Source organism: Sinocyclocheilus grahami, unplaced genomic scaffold, assembly GCF_001515645.1.
Source record: "Sinocyclocheilus grahami isolate Dianchi unplaced genomic scaffold, SAMN03320097.WGS_v1.1 scaffold343.1, whole genome shotgun sequence".
NCBI lineage: Eukaryota > Metazoa > Chordata > Actinopteri > Cypriniformes > Cyprinidae > Sinocyclocheilus > Sinocyclocheilus grahami.
This window is the reverse complement of record NW_015505522.1, coordinates 1847502-1871446: the sequence shown is the minus strand read 5'-3', so window position 1 is coordinate 1871446 and position 23945 is coordinate 1847502. Positions and strand designations below refer to the sequence as shown.

At 37.5% G+C, this 23945-nt stretch overlaps 1 protein-coding gene across 1 annotated transcript in view; it reads left to right on the top strand.

Annotated features, from left to right (window-relative positions):
* The window catches only part of LOC107603232 (rap guanine nucleotide exchange factor 6-like), a 106442-nt gene that overhangs the window by 56487 nt on the left and 26010 nt on the right, over nucleotides 1-23945 (top strand). Inside the window, exons 7-11 of the mRNA XM_016295975.1 lie at nucleotides 15543-15671; nucleotides 17357-17534; nucleotides 18183-18319; nucleotides 19512-19670; nucleotides 22580-22732. Of these exons, the coding sequence (XP_016151461.1) occupies nucleotides 15543-15671; nucleotides 17357-17534; nucleotides 18183-18319; nucleotides 19512-19670; nucleotides 22580-22732 (756 nt within the window). The remainder of the gene's footprint in view (nucleotides 1-15542; nucleotides 15672-17356; nucleotides 17535-18182; nucleotides 18320-19511; nucleotides 19671-22579; nucleotides 22733-23945) is intronic.

The following is a 23945-nucleotide window of genomic DNA, read 5'->3' as shown; positions in this document are numbered from 1 at the left end:
TCTAACACTGATGATTTTTGTTTTGGGCACCATATGCATTTCATGAAAGGCACACATGGCTCATGGCTTACCTCATACACAAATCTTCTCTTTGAGACAGAGCTTTCCTCTTAAAATCATAAGTCATAACTAATCTTGTGGCACGCTGTGCAGTTGAAGAATGTGTTTACTCACACCAAGTGGGTTTGCCATGGGCTCCATGAGACAGAACCCAAGGCTCCAAAAAAATAAAAAATAAAATTAAAAAAAAAATCCAGAGAGATGCTGAGACCAATAAAAATCTAAACGTGGGAATATTCTTACATATTGAGTTGCAAATTCACTTCTATAATAAGTGAAATCATGTCATTTGGAACCTGTATGGCTTTTTTTATTTTGTTAAACAGGAAAGTTTTTTTAACAATGTTTTTTTTGTCCTTACAGTAAAAAGTCAATGCTATCCATTGTTGTCTTCAAAATATCTTCCTTTATTTTACAACCGAATCAGTAAATGATGACAGAATTTTCATTTTTGAGTGAACTATCCCTTTAGCTGTATTCATTCATGAATCAAAAAGCGTAAAATAAAATTGTGTTTAAAATATTCATCCTCAGTTCAGCTTGTGTGACAGTGTTTTGTGGGTCAGTGTGTGAAATGGACATGAGAGAAAGCAGCAAAAGAGTGACAATTATCATGTGACTACCCCTCCTCTCTCTCTTTTTTTGTGGTCGGACATGGTGTAATGTCCCCAGATGGATTACAGGCAGCTGTGTGAAGTTGGAAATCTGCAGCGACGAGTGTAATTATTTATCCACCTGTTTTACACTTTTCTAATCATATCTTTACCCTTAAAATAAAGACATTACTTTAAACAAGAAGCAAAGAAAAGAAAAAAGAAATAAAGCATAAACCACTTCAAATGGTTTCTCTGAAATAAATAAGCTTTAATTTTAAAACATGATCAGAGCTAAAGGAATAGTTAACCCAAAGATTGAATTTTTTTGAAAATGTACTCTCAAGCGATCCAAGATGTAGATGAGATCGTTTCTTCATCAGAACAGATTTGAGAAAATGTTGCATTTAATTACTTTGCTCACCAATGAAGTGAATGGGTGCCGTCAAAATGAGAGTTCAAACAACTGATAAAGACATCACAATAATCCACAAGTAATCCACATGACTCCAGTCAATCCATTAACGTCTTGTGAAGTGAAAAGCTGTGTGTTTGTAAGAAACAAATCCATCATTAAGGCATTTTAACTTTAAACCCTTTCTTCTGACCAAAATACCAGCCCATTATCCATAATAATGCTTCCTCCAATGAAAAAGTACATCCACTTGTTGTCCTCTCACAACAAAACCCACCAACATATTTTTGTTTAGAATTGTTTTTGCTTGTAAATGGTGCTTGCTCTGTACATATTTCTCTCCTGATTCAGACGAGATGACTTTTCCTTGGAGAAAGCAATATCATGGATAGGGGACTTGTATTTTAGCTGGAAAAAATTGTTTAAAATGTCTTGAATTTGTTTATTACAAAAATACAGTTAGTTCTGGTCCTCCAATCGGATTGGCTGAGCATTGTTCCAACATTTCACTTTTTGTATCACTCTGCTTTTTCTAAACCAGAGTATGGTACACAAGTGTGGAACTTCTTTTTGGAACTACAGTATATCTGAAAAAAAAATTATAATTCACTGGCCAAATTTAGTCCAAAATGTACTCTATATTATCTTCTTGCTGTATAAAATAAATATCAGAAAAACATACAAGCCGACCTCAGAATCTATTATGTTGCCAACTAGAGTCTCAAAATACAATCATATAAAATCACTGGAGCAACAGACCACTAACAAAGCACAAAGCCGCTGCTTGAAAGAACACAAACACGCATGCACACACTCACACACACACACACAATATGCATGTTGACAGAGGCTAATGAACGTCTTGCGATCGGCTGCCAAAAGCCGTGAGAACCACTTCTCAGGCTTGTGGTGTCCTGCTGGGTCCCTGCAGCACAAATGAGCATCGTGACAATATATTTCAGCACAGGAACACAAACTTAATCACAAAACTGGGAATAGAGCACCTACACCTGATACAGAAAAGTGCACTTCTCCACAAACAAACACGGATCCTCAGCTTGCCAGTAGGCCCTGTAGCAAAGGGAACTGACATTTATTGTGCTGGAGAAATAGTTATAGGAAACTAGACACCTGCAATCCAGCCAATTAGCTTATGAGGGAATAGTACTGTTTCATTTTCTGACACTGAATGTCCTTTTCAAATGACCAAGAATAGCCATGAGGGTTTTTCATGCTCGACTTATAATCAAAACCCAGACAGATCTCTTTATGTGCTTGCTTAGACAGGACTTGCATCTCAGCAAGCTTGTTTAAGCTTTGTTTTGTTTAGTTGGTAAGTCTATATGGCAAATTCAATAAACAGTTCAGCTAAATGCACTGAAATAGCACTGCAACATATTTCGATTATAGTAACTGTCATTGTTTTCAGCACAAACACACTTCCTTTCCATTTAAGTTAGGCTGATTAGCATTGAAGCCCATTTTGGCCTCAGAGTGAAATAAATAAAAGGGTATCTCACAGAATACCCTTTGTACAATATACACTATGTATTTCACAATATATGGCTTTTATGTAGGCATTTACTTTATCGTAATTTTAACTTTAATATCCCTCAGTGTGACTTTGTATCCTGCAATTTGCTTTATATTTTCTCTCACAATAAGTGGCTTTATATCACAGGGGGAAAAAATCCTCACAATTATCTTTATTTTTTTACATTGTTTAGGCAAAAACATTAAAATAATAATAATTAAAACTATTTGCCTGGTGCATCATTTAAATTTAATACATGTTTCTGTGCATTTTATACTGATTAAGACAGCAGATATTAAATGATGAAGCAGAGCAGCGATAATTAAGAATTGCTATTTTTAAAGTGATTTTTAAACAAAGAAATACTGAAAAAATATGTATGTTTCCATGTTTGCCACCTGTTTGGTACGGGATAAAACAAATCTCTTTAGCTAATAAAAGCCAAACACCCGAGTCCTGCAAAAATGCTAATTTTTCCTGGAACACAAAAGAAACTTTGGAGAAACTTACAGTGAATGGAGTCTGATGTGTTCACACAAAATCATCATATCAGTAGTCCATACAGTTCATGTGCTGTTTCCCCAGTCTTTTTGTGAGGAAAACGGTGAAATTTAAGTTGCCGTGTCCAATTCTAGAACAAGTAATTTCTTTGATTATTCGTGTTATTTTTGTTTTTATTTATTTATTTATGTATTTCATATTTTATGTATGTATGTATTTATGTTTGCATGTATGTCAGTTTAAATTATATTTTGATCTGGTTCAGTTGGACTACTCTCATAAACTGAAAAAATAATAATAATAATTAAATCTAACCAGTAGCTCATTCTTTTTGGAGGCATTATGTTGTTAAAATAATAATAATAATAAACAATGTAAAAAATAATAATAAAAATATCATTATTATTATTATTATTATTATTATCATCATCAAAAAAATAACATTATTATTAATAATATTTATTTTTTATTATTAATTATTATTAGTTAATAACAAATCATCATTCATTAATCATTTATAAAAAATGTAGGAACAGTGCACACACATGCAAAAATCACACTCTGGGTGGCCTTATAATTTTGTTATGATGAAATTATTAAAGATAATTTTATTTCATATTAAAGACCAATAGGTATCACTTTACAATAAGAGGTTAACTAATTAGCATTAACATTTACAATGCGCAATAGCTAGGCATTTGCTGCAGATGTTATTAATCTTTGTTAAAAGAAATACAACTCTTAGTTCATGTTATCTCATTAAATAACACAGTTGCAACTTTTGATTTTAACAACGTGTTTCAAAACACTTTCAAACAATATCTAGGGCATGTTGTAGTCCGGATTATAATGTTAAAAAGTTTGAAAATAAATAGCCTATTAAGTCTAAATATTTAAGTATTTGGCGCTGTGATAAACACCACTGTGAATACAATATTCTGAATGGCTGTTTAAATAATTTAAATACGTTTCAGAAACAGAAAGTAGCGCAGCTGTTTTGTTTACAGGCTTTACAGGGTAACGGCTGCATTTCTGCTGTTCCGCACCATCTGCTGTCAGAGAGGGAGTGAATATACGCTTTCATCCAGATTGTCTCTCACATGTTCAGCCATGCGCTTCTCATCCGTGCTTGTTTACATCAGAGTGTGCATGCGCCTTTAACGCAGCATACTGTGCATTGTGACCAGTTGATGGGAAAAGTATTCTTAAAATGCATAAAAAATTCGGAATAATTTGTAATAAATAATTATTCACGGTATTTTGAAGTGCCCACGATAACAATATCATGCATATTCATTACCGTGATGTATCGCATTATCGGATACCGACACATGCCTAGTTGGACAACAGGTTTATAAATGCTTCTCTAAGTTGTTTGAGGCATGTGGCTTTTTCAAATGCATGTTATAAACGACTCAAACTCACAGCACTTGCAGAGATCAAGCAGCATTTACTACTGTGCATGTATATAGTTAATTAAAATCACACTGTCTAATACTTGCACTACTTTTGAGTACAAATTATAATAAAAATACATTAATCTTCAGCATGACGCAAGCCACCTGTTGAGTACCCCGGCTATAGAGAGTGTTTGTACTGTAAAGGTTTCGCAGAAAGCCCTGATATGGTAATAGTGTGGGCTTGTTTTATGCAAACGACTAACCTAGATTGCTCATTTACAATATTCTAAGTTCATTTCATGAATTTAACTTCATAATTTGTCACATTAGAATGAGGTTAAGAACAAATTCATATGCACAAATTTCGGTTCTCCGGTGCTTAAAAATGAATAAGCTCCAGTAATTTTACTGACTGCAGAAGCTTTTAATGAATTGTAAAAACATTTTGATTCATTAACTTAATTTGATTGTTTTTTCTAGTGAGCTGCTAGCGCATATTTTGATTAGCATGAAGAAACTGATGAATATCATGCCTGCGTGCGAGCTAAGTCCCACCGGCTTGTCACTGTCACTCTTCTGAAAGCCGCAGAGACAGTGAGAGCTGTGGCCATACAGACAGTGTGCTCTCATTAGTTACAGCACAGATGCATTAATCAGCTGCGAGACGCTGCTGTCCTCTGGCACTGATGCGCTGTGTGCCTTAATGCTCCGCACAGACGAGTCGAGGCTTCTGAACCAGCAACCATGACACTCAACTCTTACACACTCTGTCAGACAGGAAGCACATCCAGTGTGTCTTCTGTTTACGCTCTCTACAGCCTCACCACAGGTCTGTTCATGCGCTCAGTAAGCATGGCTAAAGCAGGTTTGCAGTGGGATAGTTCACCCAAAAATTGTCATCATTTACTCGCCTTCAAGTTGTTCCAAATCTGTATGAGCTTCTTTGTTCTGTTTCACACAAAAGAAGATATTTTGAAGAATGTATGGACAAAAAATATCATGGATGTCAATGGCTACCGTCAACTGTTTGGTTGTCAACATTCTTCAAAATATCTTCTTTTGAGTTCAACAGAAGAAAGAAACTCGTACAGGTTTGGAAAAACTTCAGGGTGAGGAAATGATGACAGAATTATAATTTTTGAGTGAGCTATCCTTTTAAGCTTGCCACAGTTATTACTTTTGACTGATTAATGGTCATATAAATAATTTAGTGCTGTCAAATGATTAATCGCGATTAATCGCATCCAAAATAAATGTTTTTGTTTACATAATATATGTGTGTGTACTGTGTACATTTATTATGTATATATAAATACACACATATACAGTATATATTTATATTTATATTATATATAAATATATTTAAAATATAAACGTATATATAAACATGCATGTGTGTGTATTTATATATACATAATACAAATCTCACAAAAAGAGCAAAACAAGCCCCTTAAAACACAGTGTAATTAGAAGATATCCGGGAACAAATTTAAACAATATAAGTAGCATTCTGTTCTACAAAGTTAAAAGTAATAAATGCAATTTATTATGAATAGAATATTTCAATATAAAATATTTAGATATTATAAACGGATTGAAGTATAACAATAACATGAGATGTAAAAATAATTCAGAAACACCTTATTTAAAGCACCTAAAAGTTGCATTTAATATCGGTCATTTGGGGGTGGTTAATCTTGTGTTTTTACTAAATAAATAATGTACCAAATAAAAGAAAATTCAAACAAGGTGAAGTACTTTTCATTTCTGAAGTATTTGAGTTTATTTATCACATAAAGCCCTTTTTGTCTATGTTCAGAATAACTACATATAAATGACTATATCATGAAATATATCGTTACCGTGAAATAAAATTAGGCATAAACTGAATTTTGGTCACCCCTACACATTATGAATTATATTAAGGCTTCATAAAACACGTGTTGCAGAGAGTATAATGACATGTTAATATTTTAGTATTATTGTTTTTTTTAATATATCAAGCAAAAATATAAGTAATATATCAAATATTAAAGGTGCAGTGTGTATTTTTTTTCCTGAACACCCCCCTCGCTGTCATTGGTCAGACAAACAGATAGTCCCGCCTTAAGCCCACCTCATTGGTTGAGTCAGTATTACAGTGCTGGGCTGGTCGAGGTGTTTTGATTTCTTTTTAATTTAATTTCTTATTGTGTAAGTTAATCACACAAATTTTACTGCACATTACATAAAAATCTCTACAATACAACATATAATTTTAAAGCTCTACCGAGTTGACCTGTCTAATATTTTCAGTTTTTTCAAGACATATATTATATATATAGATGTGGAAAAAAATTAAACCTGAGGTATGTTGCGTTGATGCCGTTTGCAAACATTTAAAGTGACCTGCACCACCACTGCATTGCATGCCATTTCTGTGTACACTTACTGTTCCCATTTGAATACAGGTACATGTTAAGTGTTCATATCAAATAAATTTTTGATATTCTGAAACCCTGCAGAAAAGCCGTCTTGGGATTCCGCTCTCAAGTCTTGCCCGTGTGTGCTGCGTCTCTGATTCTGATCTGTGCCTGAAGCAAACCAAACTGAGGGATGAGAAGCCGCTCAGAGGCAGCGCCTCGCTCAGTCCTCGGGAAGCTCCATGTGCTGCGCTCCCATTGGCTGCCTCTGAAAGAGATGATGTCATGCTTGAGCTTCTGAGGTGAGCAGTCATGGGATTCAGACGCAATTCCCATTACATCTTCATTATAGGCTCTCTTTTCCTCATGCCTCTGCAGAAGTGCACCTTTGTCATGCTCACAAAAGAGCGCAACAGATCACGGTGCGCGTGCAGAAGGAATACATTTGCATAACGAGCTGATTTTGCCATCCGTCTCCTCCAGCAGTGATTTATGCTCCTCGTCATTGTCATTTATGAACTGTGTTTGTGCGCAGTGGAGTTTGCAGAAGACACTGGCTGTTGTCTGATCAATAAAGACGCTCGCGTTTCCTCTCCTCTCCTCCGCGCAGCCAATCGCTCTAATGCAGTCCCCCCATCCCACCCCACCCCTCCCAGCACAGGTGATGTCATGCTTTTCTGCCGGGCTTCTCTCCGTGGCTCTCACTTCTAGACGCTCCGTCTTCAGTGGCAGAGCGTCCAATCGATGTACGTGTCTCGAGGGAGAGTCTCCAGCCAGGGATGCGCGCTCGGAGGCTGGATGAAGCAGCGGGACGAGCCCCAGAGCCGGATTCTGCCGTTCTCCCCAGAAAGTGTCTGCATTGGGCTCGGTCTCCAGTGCTGCGCGGGACCAGAAGGGTGCAGACGCATAGAGTTTTCTGGACTCCTGGAGTTGTGCTCGTGTGAAGAGGAAGTTTGTGGAGTGCTGATGGGTCTGGACGGGGTTCTGTAAGTGTGCGCAGAATTGATCCTGCGAGGCTCGTTTCTGGTGATCCCTGGTAAAACGGGTACTGCGTGATTTGCTCGTTCTTTGACGTCACGGCCAGGTCGAGTGTTTATTCATTTGGATTCTCAGTGAAACTCGCTCTTGCTTTTCTCGTTCGCTGGAAAGTTTCCCTCTCTTATTGGGAAATGGCTTTCCTCGTCCGTTGCTATGCCAACTGCTTGCAGCCGTGGTCCTCCAAAGTAAGTGATGTCATAATTGTGGTGTGTGTTGACTGCGTTTGTGCTTTGCTGTGGATATGCATGCGGTTTTCCTTTCTTTCTTCATGCATCTGCTGCCAGAGACAATGGAAAGCATCTTAAAGATATTTTTTCAGATTCTCATGAATCGATGAAGGCTTGAATGCATCCCATTTCACGGAATATCCTGCATGCAGTGAATATCAGAAGTCAGATGTGTAGATGACCAGTTTCACCAGTTCTGAGCATCAGTCAGGTGTCATTACTGTACATTTACTGTACAACATTTGTGTCTGTGTGTCATTTCTGAGTGTTTCCCAAGCACTCCCCATCTGCCATTGTTCAGCCAAACTGATAGTCCCGCCCCAAACTCGTGTGATTGGGCCGTTCAAATAAACAGAATAATATTCTGAAAGCATCGCAAAGTCGCAGCATTTCACTCATCAGGAAGTCAAGCTGCCAAAGAAAGCACACATTCAATAAGAGAAACACTGGATTTGATTGGATGGTGAAAAGTGGGCGTGTCACACATTAGTCAGAGTCTGAGTTATTACGTTGATTATGAATGATTATGAATAATAACATGCAAAGTCAGATGCGTTTGTGCTCTGATGGATTTATACAGGAACTTTCCCACCTCTGAACCGGAGAGAGAATAAATAGCAGCAGTAGTTGTGGGTTTCCCCTCTTCACGAAACTCTGTTTCAACATGCAGTCAAGTCCAGACTTTACCAACACGTGTCTGATCTGCGGTCGCTGGACACAAGCTGTCTCTTCAGTGATGATTCATGACAGGAAGCCGCTCTAGTCCTGATGCTGCTACAGTACAGCTCAAGACATTGTCCTGGATGCGAATGTAGTGTGACAGGTGTGTCTGCCTGGTGTTTGTCTTCATTATGAAGCTTACAGGCGTCTGCACATTCACACTTCACTCTTACTCTCACTAATACTGTAAACACTGAGACTATTGTATGTGTTTTATGCATTTGGTAGACTAGGTCTAAAAAGAAAACTCACTCATAATTCACTTGCCCTTGTGTTGTCAGACCCGATCGACCTGCTTTCTTCTGTGATGCACAGATGGAGTTTAGCAGAATATGAGCAAATTATTATTCACTTTCGTTTCGCCATTGTGGAATGCAACACAATATCAACAAAATCATGTATTTTTATTGCAATCCTACATAATTAGATATTAAAATAATCATGAAAAAATGCAGAACAACCTAAAGTTACTGACACATTAGGGGCCATTCACAAAAAGCACGTTTTTTCATTGGTATCCTAATTATAAAAAATGTGGTCACACTTTAGTTTGGGGACCAATTCTCACTTTTAACTATCTAACTAACTAACTGTCTACGACTTTTACTCAATAAACCCTTAATTTGCTGCTTATTAATAGTGAGGCAGTTGTTAGTTTCGCTATGGGATTGAATTAAGGTATCTACAATTTGGTAATGCAGAATAAGACAATATGTGCTTTATAAGTACTAATAAACAGCCAATATGCTAGTAATATGCATGCTAATAAGCAACTAGTTAATATTGAGAATGGGTCCTTAGACTAAAATGGGTTACACTTTACTTGAAGGGGTGTGCATAAGACTGACATGACACCTTCATAATCATGACATGACACCTACATAATCATGACATGACACATGTCATGAATATGAAGGTTTTTTATGCATGTTTATGACAACTGTCATTAAGTGTCATTCTCTCCGTTATGTAATTTTTAATGCAAATGTGACATTGTTTGAGATGTCTTTTGTTATGGGCTATGGTTAGGGGTAAGGGTAGGGGTAGGGTTAGGTTAGGGTTAGGTCAAATAATGTCATATTTACATAAAAAATGACATAACTGAGCGAATGACACTTAATGACAGTTGTCATAAACATGCATACAACCTCCTTCATATTCATGACATGTGTCATGTCATGATTATGAAGGTGTCATGTCAGTCTTATGCACACCCCTTCAAGTAAAGTGTTACCCTAAAATGCTACCCAAAATTTGCATTAAAAAAAGGTGAAATCCTAGAGGGACTGTAATATAGTGAAAGTCTGACTAACATCTATTACACAGAGGATTTACAGGTTAGAATAACATGAGGCTTGGGTGAACTGTGATCTGTTTAATGTAAGTAGTTCAAAGGTCACGTTATTTTCGAGGGCTCGCGATACGATGCATATCACTGTACGTGTCTCGATTCCTTAGAGTTCATCATAATCAGAGTTTGCATCATTTATTTCTCTTTTTTCCGGTTTGATTCTGTTTGAATGCTGTCTTCAAACATACATTTCTTTTCCTCTCCATTCGTGATTTACAGTTGATGTTCAGGAGGCTCATAGCATTCCAGTGATTCGAGCTCCGCTTGTGGCCTGCTGTGATATGTCCGAGCTGGAAGATCTCCATCATTCATAATTCAGGAGCCGATAATTGGCCTTCAGCTTTGTGTCTCGGCTGCACTCTCCGGCTCCATTAGTGTCCCGGGGTCTGGCCATCTTTGAACTTGGCAGCCAACCGCCTGGCAATGTTATTAAAGGCCTTCTGAAAGCTATTTTCCCCTCTATACTGTCCATGGACGAGTGTCAGGGTTTTAGTTCTCGAATGTCAGGTGCTTTCACGTCCTGTTGGAGGCTTCCTTCTCAAGAAGACTAATAAGAGCCTGCACTGACAGTCCACTCTTTAAAATAAAGGTTCTTTATTGGCGTCCATGGTTCCATGAAAACCTTTAACATCCATGCAATTTTTCCATTGCACTATAGGTTCTTTAAGTGCATTCCTGTGAAATCTCCCTTAAAGAACCTTTATTTTTAAGAGTGTAGAGGGACGCTGGACAGGACCGGGCTGTTCTCCATGCAGATATCATGTGCAGACTGACTTCAAATCCTGCTGTTTTAATTATATGAGCAAAAAGACTCTCTAGCTCTTTGTTATGGGTTACGTTCAGTTTTTGCGTGCATCAGAAAAAAGGATCTAGTTACGTTGCTCAGAGTAACATTTCTGTCCGATTGAAAGAGTCTGTACAGACCTTGACTAATCTGTTAAATGTTGGAATAATTGCAAAAGCGTCGAATACCACCACTTCCACAGCTGATTTCAGAAGTACACGTGCAGTGTGTGTCACGTCTCTGTGGTTTTTTAAGAGTCTTGCGCCATGAGCGTTGCATTTTCAAGGCACTGTCAAGATAAAAACAGTCTTAGGTACACAAACGCAGTGTTGGGGAAAGTTACATTAAAAAGTAATGCATTACAATATTGCGTTACTCCATAAAAAAGTAATTCTTTTATGACCTCTTGGATGAGTCGCCGTTGCACTCTTGGAGTAATTTTGGTTGGCCAGCAACTCCTGGGAAGGTTCATAAACCCTGCGGCTCGTGACGACACATTGATGTCCTAACACACGAAACGATCGGTTTGTGCGAGAAACCGAACAGTATTTATATCATTTTTTACCTCTAATTCAGCACTATGTCCAACTTCCTTGAGCACGTGCACGGCATCCGATACACTTCTGTATGTAACATTTACCAAACCCGATGGTAAAAATTTTGGAGGCTCTGACCTTTGTTTTTGTTGTGCTTTGCCGATGGTCACGCTTTCACTCATAGATTTTCTTTCAGTCAGCAGATCTGGTGAGTAACAGGAAGTGGAGGTAAGCTGCTCTCTCAAAGTGCAGCATTTGCCTTGACTCATAATTTAACGATGGAACGGAACGTGTCGAGGCTAATGCTGAGTGTATTGATCCTGATCGCCTAACCTTCCTGTCCACATGACACCCTAAACCTCCCAGGATAGAGCAGCTAAAAGCTCTCAGCATCTGTTTGGATAATATTCAGATGGTAAGAGCACATCTTTTATTTGAAAGAAAGGTTGCTTGCTCTCTGAAACGACTCCACATGTAAAGAGTGATGCTTTGGACTAAATAGTCTTTTATGACTGAGTTCACAACAGCAACAAGGTAAACTGTAAAACCAATTGAAGAAAGATGGCCTGTTCTCATCAAGAACATGGTTTTCTCAGGCCGTATATAAGTTAAACATTGGCCTTCAGTCCTTCAGTGCCCATTATAGTCATCTGTTTCCATCAATATATGCTTTGGTTTTCGCTCATCCATAGAAGGACAGTGTTCCCTTTATAAAACCTCCGCAGCAGACACTTGCTGGTGTGTACTCGGTGTGTTCGGGACGCATCTGTGATTCCCATCCCGAATCATTAGCTTTTGATCTTCCTATACTTGTTGTGTGAAGGCAGATGGGATCAGATCAGCCTTAATCATGCCATGAGTGTGTGACGTCATGCAGTTGATTCTAGGTTCAGGAGGTCTGACATCGAGTGTCTCTTTGTAAGGAAGAGCTTGGGCTTTGCTCGTGGAGCGTACGGATAGGGCAGGGTGCCATATGGCTGCTCTGTTCACAGTGCTCACATGGTGTAAGTTGGCACCTTGTTTGCCCCTGGATAGCACTGCATTTAATACAAACATACCATCTGTCTGTCTGTCTGTTGTGCCCTTGCAAAACGTTCTGGCATGATGAGTTGTTGTAGGTGGTTGCTGGGGTATTGCTATGCAGTTGCTTAGATGCTTAAGCTGTTTTTACTGTAAAATTTAGTTGTGTTTTTTCCAATAAAAGTGGCAATTTAAAATGCAGTTTAATTAAAAATGTTTCAGGCTTGCTATGCTCGTTTGTAGGGATCGTTATTATTATTATTATTAGTAGTAGTATTACTAAATAAAATATTTTTCAAAATAAGAAATAGTACTATTGTAGTATTTGACTGTAAGATAGAAAATATAGTATTTATAGAGTAAATAACAGTACGGCAATTGGCTGTCTTAATTCCCTAATTTTTAAACATTAAATCAGGTCCGTATCCACCATAGTTCCCCCCAATAATTAGAAATGGCCAAACTGTCCCTCCAAAATCTGAGAATCTTGCGCTGCTCTGCTGCCCTCCATTATGCAGTTATTTGTTTGTTGTCAGGATGACAGAAAGGTTTAAACGTTACATTTTTAGGCTGGTCTGCCTGTGCTGGGTGTAACAGCGCTCGTCAATGTCAAAATGATTGAAAAGTAGGCGGAGTTTACAGAGTTCACTGAGGCAAAGCACAAATCCCAGCACGAAGCATCAGTTTTAACTGGAAGTAGTGAAACATTTAATATTTCACAGCTGTTTTACGATAGAAATGTTCATATCCGTTCTATTTCCGACATGCTTTTAACTGATTGTCATTCTGTATTTTTGTGTTCTAATTTGGATTGTTGTGTTTGCTTGTGTTGTAAAGCGCTTTGAGAAAGAACCCTTTTAAAGGCACTATACAAAAAAATATATATATATTATTATTATATCCCAATATAAAATCTATCGATGCAAACTACTTTACGTTTTCTCAAATTTTGCCATTTTGAATTGAAAATATATAGCATTTACGTGCTTCATGTAATTCCTAACTGAATGTGACTAGACATGAAATATTTTGGGTTTTCGACATACTGAACTTACAAATAAGAGTAAAAGTGAGCATATTTTCAAATATTATTTGCAAAAAGTTCAAAATTATTATTTTCTAGAATTTCCTTCAACATTCTGTTTCTTTATAGAAAAAGCATGGAGACCTTAAAGGGATGGTTCACCCAAAAATAAACATTCTGACATCAAACATGAGCTGCTCATGTGTAAATGAAAACAGTGCTGCGCTTCTCTCTGAAACACACAGCGCAACAGACTATATATACTTCATTACATTGCATTACAAAGCGATATCACAAAACACAATGATTGAGACATTATGTTGTTATGAGAAGTGTAAACATTTTTTCATTTATTCTGAACCTGTGACGGACTGCCCGACTTGCACATGTGAATTTTATTTACACTTTAATTCAGGTAATGCAGCTCGACATTTCTGCTTTCAAACTCTGTCTGCTGCTTTACCCTTTTAACTGTTGTATTAAGGCCAGCGTTTGCCCTGGATATTGTTTTCACTTGCATTTTACCTTTAATGAGGGCATTTTTTTATCTAATACTAAACCATCACTATCATCCAACATATAAAATGGTAGAAAACACAGAGTGCATCACACACACAGCGTCCTGTTGAAGTGATGGTCAGTCTGAATGTTGTCTAGTCTAGACGTGAGCGTGGTGGGACGCATGAATAATTCAGTGGAGTTCCCACAAGGACAACGTCTCTCAGCACCCCTGAGTTATGTCCCATAAAGCCTCCTCATAAAAACATCTCTTCCTTCTTAATTAGCCACAGTATGTGTATCTTTGAGTATTACAGTGAGGCTCAAACACACCGTTTATGTGAATACCATGCATTTCCATCCAGGTGATCAGTGCGTCAGTCGTGCGTGAATCCTGGAGTCTGGCTCATTCATATTTAATCTCCCGGCATCATTAATTGAGGCGCCGGGGAGAGACCCTCGTGTGAGCGAGCACAGTATGACTGCAGCAATTAGCAGCGCCTCTCGTTTGCCCTTATGCCACAGTTACGAATCACAGATGCCCTTTACACAGCTGTCCGGCTCATTCACAGGATGAAACCTGCACCTGCACTCTCATCAACAGCTCCTCTGTTTAACTCTTGATCAACTACGTGATGATTTTACATGGAAAAATTTAAGAAAAGATGATAAATATTTGCATTTGTAACATCCTAAGGTGTGTGGGCAGAGCAGTACACACCACAAGTGCTCAGGCTTGTTTATGATACGCATTTTATTCAAACCCTTTCCGCTCTGTGTGTGTGTGTTGCTTCTCTCCCCTGCTATAAATGGAAAGCGCTAAAAGAGCTTCAGATGATGGTGTTTATTTTAACAACAGTTGCATTTAAACACAGTGAAACACTTTTGCTAAAACACTGCAAGAATGCAGCAAACACATGAATTGCTTTTGCATAAATTATTTTTATCTGTCACACTCCGACAGATCTAATATGCCTGGCTTGTGACTAAAAGTTTTTTTTTTTTCATCTACATATAGCATGACTAATCAGCATGTTAAGAGAATTTCATAGGAAACACTGTTACACTTATGAAAGCTGATGAAACATCAGTTGCTTTGGCTCTTGGGGCCCAATATCCTCATCTTTGATGTTTAGTATTTTTTCCTTTTACAAAGCACTGCTGCTGCACAGATAGAAATGTATAATTTTTCCTAAACCGAATTGTCCGTACCTCTGCTGGGAAGGAAATATAGAGACCGGACCTCTTGAAACTTTAATTGAATACCCTAGCTTTAAAGTAGTCGTTCTTTGTGTAAACAGGCCTTTAGAGTTTTAGGCCTTTTTTGAAGCTGGCGTATTTTCCTCACTCACATTCAGCGGCGGACAGGTCACTCATGAGCTGCATTATACATGATGTCCTCGATTCAACATTTCTCACTTCCTGTCTTGTCTGCACAGCTTCCTGGTGACCTCAGCAAGATGCACCTGACAGACCACGCCCACCAGCAGATGCACATGCCTCCCAGCCAATCAGGATGCAGCATCGCCAGTGACTCAGGGAGCAGCAGCCTATCAGACATCTACCAGGTACGGCCACTTCTTCTCCTGATCACCTGACGAGCGCTCAGTGCTCAGTCTTGATTATAGTCATGAAAGTACGTGAACCTTTTTCTGTGAGCATTTTTGATTGCTCAAAGGAATTATTAAATCAGTATTTTGAACTGACAGTTCAAAGTATCTAAATTGTGGGAAAAAAAATTCCCATATGGTAAAAAAATATATATATTTTTTTGTAAATGTATAATTTAAAATATACAAAAATATATTTGCTCAAATATAATTCAAAAAATATTTACGTGAATATATTTTGTACCAATATTTATATTTTTACTATTTTCTGTATATTTTTGAAAATATATGACAACACTTTACAATGTGTCATTCGCTAACATTAATGTATTAATTAACATGAACGAACAATGAACACTACATTTATTACACTCTTTATTAATCTTTGTTAATGTTAGTTAATAAAAATACAGTTGTTCATTGTTTGTTCCTGTTAGTTTGCAGTGCATTAACTAATGTTAACAAACACAACTTGTGATTTCAATAATGCATTAGTAAATGCTGAAATGAACATTAACTAAGAATAATAAATGCTGTAGAAGTATTGTTCATGAATGAACCTTATTGTAAATAAGCATTTAAATATATATTATGCCCTCCATATATTTCAATCCAAGAAAATACATACATGCATTTCACATTTGAAGAAAAACTATTTGTTGTCTGTAACACACAAAAACAAATGACACATTTGAATAACAACAAATAATGGGTAATAGTGCCATGTGTTCTAATTCAATCAGCATTTTTGTTTGTAAACTATATCATATCGTATATATGTTCCTGTGGCTTAGTGGTAGAGCAGTGCGTTAGCAGCGCAAAGGTCGTGGGTTCAATTCCCAGGGAACACACATACTGATAAAAAATGTATAGCCTAAATGCACTGTAAGTCGCTTTGGATAAAAGTGTCTGCTAAATGCATGCATTTAATTTAATATCACATATCACTTCGAGTCTCTGTATGAAACGCACAGAAGGTGCTTGTGACACGCTATTGAGTTCTGGTTCCTCTTTGACTTTCTCAGTAATATGTGCCTTTTCTGTCCTTCCTGTCTCAACTGCAGCTCTGCTATCTGCAGTTTCTTTCATACATATTTTTTGGACCGATGATCATAGATTAGTGACTGATCTGATCAGTACTGTGTGTACTGTGTACTGTGTACTGAGTACTGTGTGTTATATATCGCATTGTTCACATGCATGATGTGCATTTACATTAGTATTTTTACACTGCTGAATATTCATAGGTTTGGATGAAAGAACACAAGTCAAATCTTTAATGTAACCTTTTAATGAAAGGTCTGATATCAGTTCCAGAACAGGTGTTACACTCCATTCATCTTCATTACACACATGCACTACAAGCCACTAAACACATGACAGACACAGTGCTATGAGATGCAGTTTAATATATGCAGCGCTGCACATGCGGCTCATGACAGGAAAGCATGCAAACGCAGCGTCAGACCTGATATTTGCATCCACAGCATCTCGTGAAAGTTTCTCAAAAGTCCCTTCTTAGCAGAGATTACATTGACATTAATGAGAAAGGAAGTGCTGAATAGCAGTGAAAGCAGGAGTCCAATGTGATTTCCTTTCATAAAACTGAGCAGCCGCAATCAATGCTGTTTGTTCCTCCGCAGGCCACCGAGAGCGAGATGGGAGACGTGGATCTGTCCGGCCTCCCCGAAGCTCCTGTGGACTCTGAGGAAGAGGAGGAGGATGAAGATATCGAGCGCTCCTCGGAGGCTCTTCTGGGCAGAGATCTGGTGCGAGAGTGTCTAGAGAAGGATGCGGTGGATCGGACCGATGACGACATCGGTAAAGCGCTTGGTTGTTGATGAAGGAGAACAGACAACAGGGTTTCTGCAGGTCTTAAGTTGATAGTCAGTGCACATTCACCGTTCCACAAATTAAGGCCTAAAAAGGTCTTAAATCAGAGCGGAAAGTCTCCGATTGATAAAGGCGTGGCATTAAATGTTGCACGCATTGCTAAAAATTTATATCCATTAAATTAATGTCTTCCTCTGTGTTTTTGCATTGCTTTCGGATTCAAATATCTAAACATCCTTTAAATCGAGATACATTTGCTTGAGATGCAAAATGAAGTCTTGTTTTTTTAGAACTGTAGAAGTCTCTTCTGTTCATCAAGGCTGCATTTATTTGATCAAAAATACAGAAAAAGGTAATATTGTGAAATACTATTGCAATTTAAAATAACAGTTTTCTATTTTAATATGCTTTAAAATATAATTTATTCCTGTGATGCAAAGCTGAATTTTCATCAGCATCATTTTTGAAAATCAGGACAAAGAGGGGGTTGCACATAGTTGTCACGAAATATGTCACAATGCCAAATAGGGTAACGCTAACGGAGTTCATTTACTGCATACACAGTAATCACTTCTTGTGCTTTTTTTAGTCCAAATGAAAAGCAAACATCGCACTCATCAACATCTCTCTCTACAGAGCAGCTCCTGGAGTTCATGCATCAGCTGCCGGCTTTCGCTAACATGACCATGTCCGTGAGGAGGGAGCTGTGTCGGGTCATGATGTTCGAGGTGGTGGAACAGGAAGGCACCATCATTCTTCAGGACAAGCAGGAGGTAGAGACATGCCATGTCAGCATCACTAGTACTAGTAGGGCTGGTAGAATCGATTTCAATTACCATTCACACGCTTTATGAATTCGATTTAAGTGCTTTAAATGCAAATGTATGGCATAAAAACAAATCTTACTCACACAGTCATGAGCCCCAAAACTGACAAAACATTGATCTGTGATGATCTGACGTTCCTTTATTCAGAGATCTGGACTGTTATTTTAGACAGGGTCGGTTTATTTATATTAAGAGAAAGATGAGAATCATTTGAGATTTTACAGTACATCAGTGACTTGGTGGTGACAATGCAGCCCTCTAAAGAGCACTATGTGTTTTTTTTTTGAGGTTGAGCAGTCTGTCATGAAACCGAGTAACTATGTTAGATATCGGACCACAGGAAAACACTTTGAAGCATGTCATTAATAAGTTTAAAGAAGAGCTGAGAGGGGAAGCGCACAGAGACGTTTAGCCGTGTTATTTGTGTGTGGGCTACTGTAAAGGTCAACGAGACAAACACGCTTCTGTGTGGATGAGAAGGAGACAGAAACAAACGGAGTGGAAGCAAAGGTCAAGATATTTCAGCAGATTCACACACACACATTTTCACATGAACGGAGGCACTTCACCTTTTCAGCCTGGGCGATATGGCCAAAAATATTATCGCAATATTTATTTCCATATCATACAATATAGATATTATTACTTGAGATTTACATTTTTAGTATACAATGGTAATATATTTCTGTCATAATTTCTTTACGTTAAACTGGACTTTTATTTGGATGGGTTCATGTAAAGGTCTTTCAGTTTTACTTTCAGTGTCAGTGTGTATTTTACGGTAGTTTTTCTCAAATTAAATGGTGAAAAGCTTGTGAAGTGACTCCCAGAGCAGCTGTGGAGCATCACCGTGAGCATCACGTGTGTTTGAGTTTGTGTATCAGATGAAACTACGCTATTCATTCGCACAGAGACATGCAGAGTTCACTGACTGCTGTTATCGCATTTATTTCTGCTGTTAGATGAATCCTTATCCTTATCCTTAGTAAAAATGTCTAGAGCTTATCGACATGATCCCTGGAATGCCATCTCAACTGTTGTTTACCACAATACCAGCGTCTGTAACAACCGATCTGACATGCATAAAACTCATTTGACGTCTATCGTCTATCTTCATAGTGCACTGTTGTGTTTGCAGCTGGACCTGTGGTACGTGATCCTGAATGGTTCTGTAGAGATCAGCTATGGAGACGGCCGAACGGAGATCCTGTGCATGGGCAACAGCTTCGGAATCTCACCATCTCTAGACAGACAGTTCATGAACGGGGTCGTGTGCACTAAAGGAGATGACTGCCAGGTGAGAGCATGTATGCAAGCTCATTTCTGCCACGTAAGAAAAAAATCATGCTTTGATAAATCAGAATTATGAGATACAATGTCATAATTAGACATGTGCCGATATTCGGTAATGCGATATATCACGGTAATGAATATGCATGATATTGTTATCGTGGGCATTTTAAGAATATTTTCCCCATCAACTGGTCACAATGCACAACAGCGCTGTATGCTGCGTTAAAGACGCATGCGCTCTCTGATGTAAACAAGCACGGATAAGAAGCGCATGGCTGAACACGTGAGAGACGCTCTGAATGAAAGTGCACATTCACTCTCTCTCTGACAGCAGATGGCGCTAAATTGCAGAAATGCAGCCGTTACCCCGGAAACCCCGTAAACTAAGCAGCTGCACTACTTTCTAAAAACTTATTTAAATGGTTTAAACCATAGATACATATCTATGGTTTAAACAGCCATTCAGATTTTTGTATTCGCAGCAGTGTTCATCACAGCACCGAATACTTAAATATTTAGACTTAATAGGCTATTTATTTTCAAGGTTTTTTTTACATTTTAATCTGGACTACAACATGCCCTAGATATTGTTTGAAAATGTTTGGATTATTTATTGTTTGGTCACACTTTAGGCTACATTAAGGCTCTATTAATTAATTCATTAGTTAACAAACTGCCAATGAAAAATTCTTCTAAACATTCATTAATCTTTGAAATTATGAAATAGAAATAAAGAACATTTAGACATACTAAGTTATATATATATATATATATACACACAAATTATAAATAAATATATAAATAAATTATATTATTGTACTATGAGATATAATTATCTTGTAATTATGACATAAAAATTGTCAAAATAATAAGATAAAGTCGAAATTATGAGATACTATGTATCAGTTAGGAGATAAAAACATATTAACATATTATATTGACATATTAAATCATAATTATGAGATAAAGCAGAAATTATAACGTATTGCATAGTTATGAAATAAGTAGAAATTATGAGATACATTTTTTTGATGTACTAACTCATAATGATATATATGTATATATATATATATTATGATCAATTATATCAATGTACTATGAGATAGTTATCTTGTAATTATGAGATAAATTCCAAATTATGACAAACTATGTCATAATTATAAGATAAATTCAAAATGATGAAATACTATGTATTAATTATGAGATAAAAAGTCAAAATGATGTCATGTTAAAGGGTTAGTTCACCCAAAAATTTCAATTCTGTAATTAATTACCCTTATGTCGTTCCAAACCAGTAAGACCCTCAGTGGTTTTCCCTCATTTTCTTTGCACACAAAAAGTAATCTCGTAACTTAGTAAAATTACGGTTGAACCACTGATGTCACATGGACCATTTTAACGACGTCCTTACTGCTTTTATGTGCCTTGACCGTGGTAGGATCCTTGCTGTCTATGGAGGGTCAGAGAGCTCTCGGATTTCATCAGAAATATCTTAATTTGTCTTCCGAAGATGAACGAAGGTTTTGCGGGTTTGGAACGACACGAGGGTGGATAATTACTGACAGAATTAAAATTTTTGGGTGAACTATCCCTTTAAGTCGTAATTGAGATAATGTTGAAAACATAATACACTGTCATAATTATGAGATAAAAAGTAACAATTATGAGATAAAAGACAAAATTATGACAAAGTTGAAGCTAACATAAAAAAAAAATTTAATTATAAGACAAGTCAAAATTCTAAGTCAGACATAAAAATACAAAAGCAGGGAGGATATTTTGAAAGTCTTTGGGGTCCAAACAACTTTGACATTTGGAACAACATGAAGGTGAATGTTCATTTTTGGGTGAACTATCCCTTTAATGTGCAGCACAAACCACCTTTGTGAACTTCTCATTGGTCTGCATCACAACGCACATGTCAGTTTCACAAACCCTCGTAGTTTCCCTCTACATCCTCGTCACGCACCTTTCTTGTTGAAATAAAATGTTTGTGGAAGTACTAACCCTCAAGTTGATCCAAACCTGAATGATTGAATGATCATGGAAACATTTTGAAGAAGCTGCATGCTAAAATCTTCTGAAATCACTTAATAGCTTAGTGAAAGGAACTGACTGAAAGTTAAATAATAAACAAGGTCATGGGTTCAATTCCCAGGGAATGCGTGAACCAATAAAAACCGATACCTTGAATGAAATGCAAGTAGCTTCTGTTAAATGCGTAAATGTAATGTTTTTTCAAATGACGCATTCAATTGCATGTTACATTACATGAACCACATGTAATAAGCGATATATTTTCAATTCAAAGTCAGTTAGTTTGCATCACTGTATATAAATGTCAGGTGTTAAATATTTCTGTCATGAAACGTACATCTCATCTCGTACACTTTGAGGCATCACACTGGAAATCATGCTCGACTTCTGTGAACAGAAAAGCCTGCCTTCTTTGATTTGATTGGCCATCTCAAACATTTTGACATTGACTAGTGCTGGTTTTCAACTTAACGACAAACAGATCAGTGCTTAATGAAGTCCAAGAGATAGGAATATCAAATGTTGCGGGATATCTGATTATAGGGCGGTTCATGTCCCGTTAAATGTCTGCATACTTACACTTCAGTCAAGAGTTGGGAGTGAGCAGTGTTATCACGGTCATGTCACACAGTGCTGTGGTCAGGGTCCGCATGCAAATGCCTCCTGATATAGCAACACTGCTGATTCCCTAAAATAAAGTCTCCACCTTAACTTCCTCTTACGGCGTGAGTCCGGCGCTCACGCACATCCTCTTAGACGCGTTGCACTGAGCGCGCTCCACTCATGAGTTGGTGCTATGAGTACCCGTGTGTGGTGCAGACTAACCTCCTGCTCTACTATCAGTTCATTGCTCTTCCTCATGTTGTTGTGGACCAGTTTGTGTGCATCGCACAAGAGGACTACTGCCGCATCCTCAACCATGTGGAGAAGAACACACACAAGGTGGAGGAGGAGGGCGAGATCGTCATGGTGAAGGAGCACCGAGAGCTGGACCGCAGCGGCACCAGGAAGGGCCACATTGTCATTAAGGTGAGGAAGAGTCACTGTAGTTTTGAATCGATGATTGTTTTGGGCTGCTGATGTAAGGTCTTGTCAGCAGTCGGTTTAATGCTGATCACATCGAGACACTAACCCAAGGTAAAGCCTTGGTATAGATGGCCCTTGATCACATCAGATCAAGGTTTAAAACCTCACTTAACTTAACATCCAAAATACACATTTTATGCTTTATCTTTATCTATATCTGTAGGTTTCAGTACATATCTTTAAAGGCTGTGAGCTATTTCTCCACTTCAGCAGCTCTTACATACAACAAACTACCATTTTATTCCTATCTCTATTCTGAAGTTTTTTATAGAGGGGTTTGTTCATATACAGTGGGTACGGAAAGTATTCAGACCCCCTTAAATTTTTCACTCTTTGTTATATTGCAGCCATTTGCTAAAATCATTTAAGTAAATTTTTTTCCTCATTAATGTACACACAGCACCCCATATTGACAGAAAAACACAGAATTGTTGACATTTTTGCAGATTTATTAAAAAAGAAAAACTGAAATATCACATGGTCCTAAGTATTCAGACCCTTTGCTCAGTATTCACCTGATGTACTGTATATAACATTTTATATCTAAAAACATGATGAGCAATTATTTTTTTCTGACTGTTGACAGTATTTTTTGATTTACGGAGTGATAAATAGATTAATCCAAAAATCCTCTCTGCAAAAACCTTTAATATGTCAACAAAATCAAGCAAGAACTTTGAACCTGTTTTTTATCCAATGTTCAGAGTTCTGGAAATGTATGCAAATTAGTGCATACATAATTTAATTAGATAAAGTCTCCTTTACATATGACATTTATAAAAACTTGTAAATGTAATGTCTTAATATGCTGTGATTGATCAACTGGGGAAGTATGGTGAAGTTTTAAAATGTTACCCTGTTGACCTGTAGTGGCTTGGGTTTCTGTCAAGTCAAGTCAAGTCACCTTTATTTATATAGCGCTTTTAACAATACAGATTGTGTCAAAGCAACTTTACAGTATTAAATAGGAAAATTTTGTGTCGATGCAAAATGACAATAGTAAGCACTCAATTTCCAGTTAAAGGCAGTTCCTCATTTAATTCAGTGATGTCAACATCCAGCTCAGTTCAGTTTAAATAGTATCTGTGCAATTAAGCCAACGATATCGCTGGAAATGAAGTGTCCCCAACTAAGCAAGCCAGAGGCCAAAACTCCA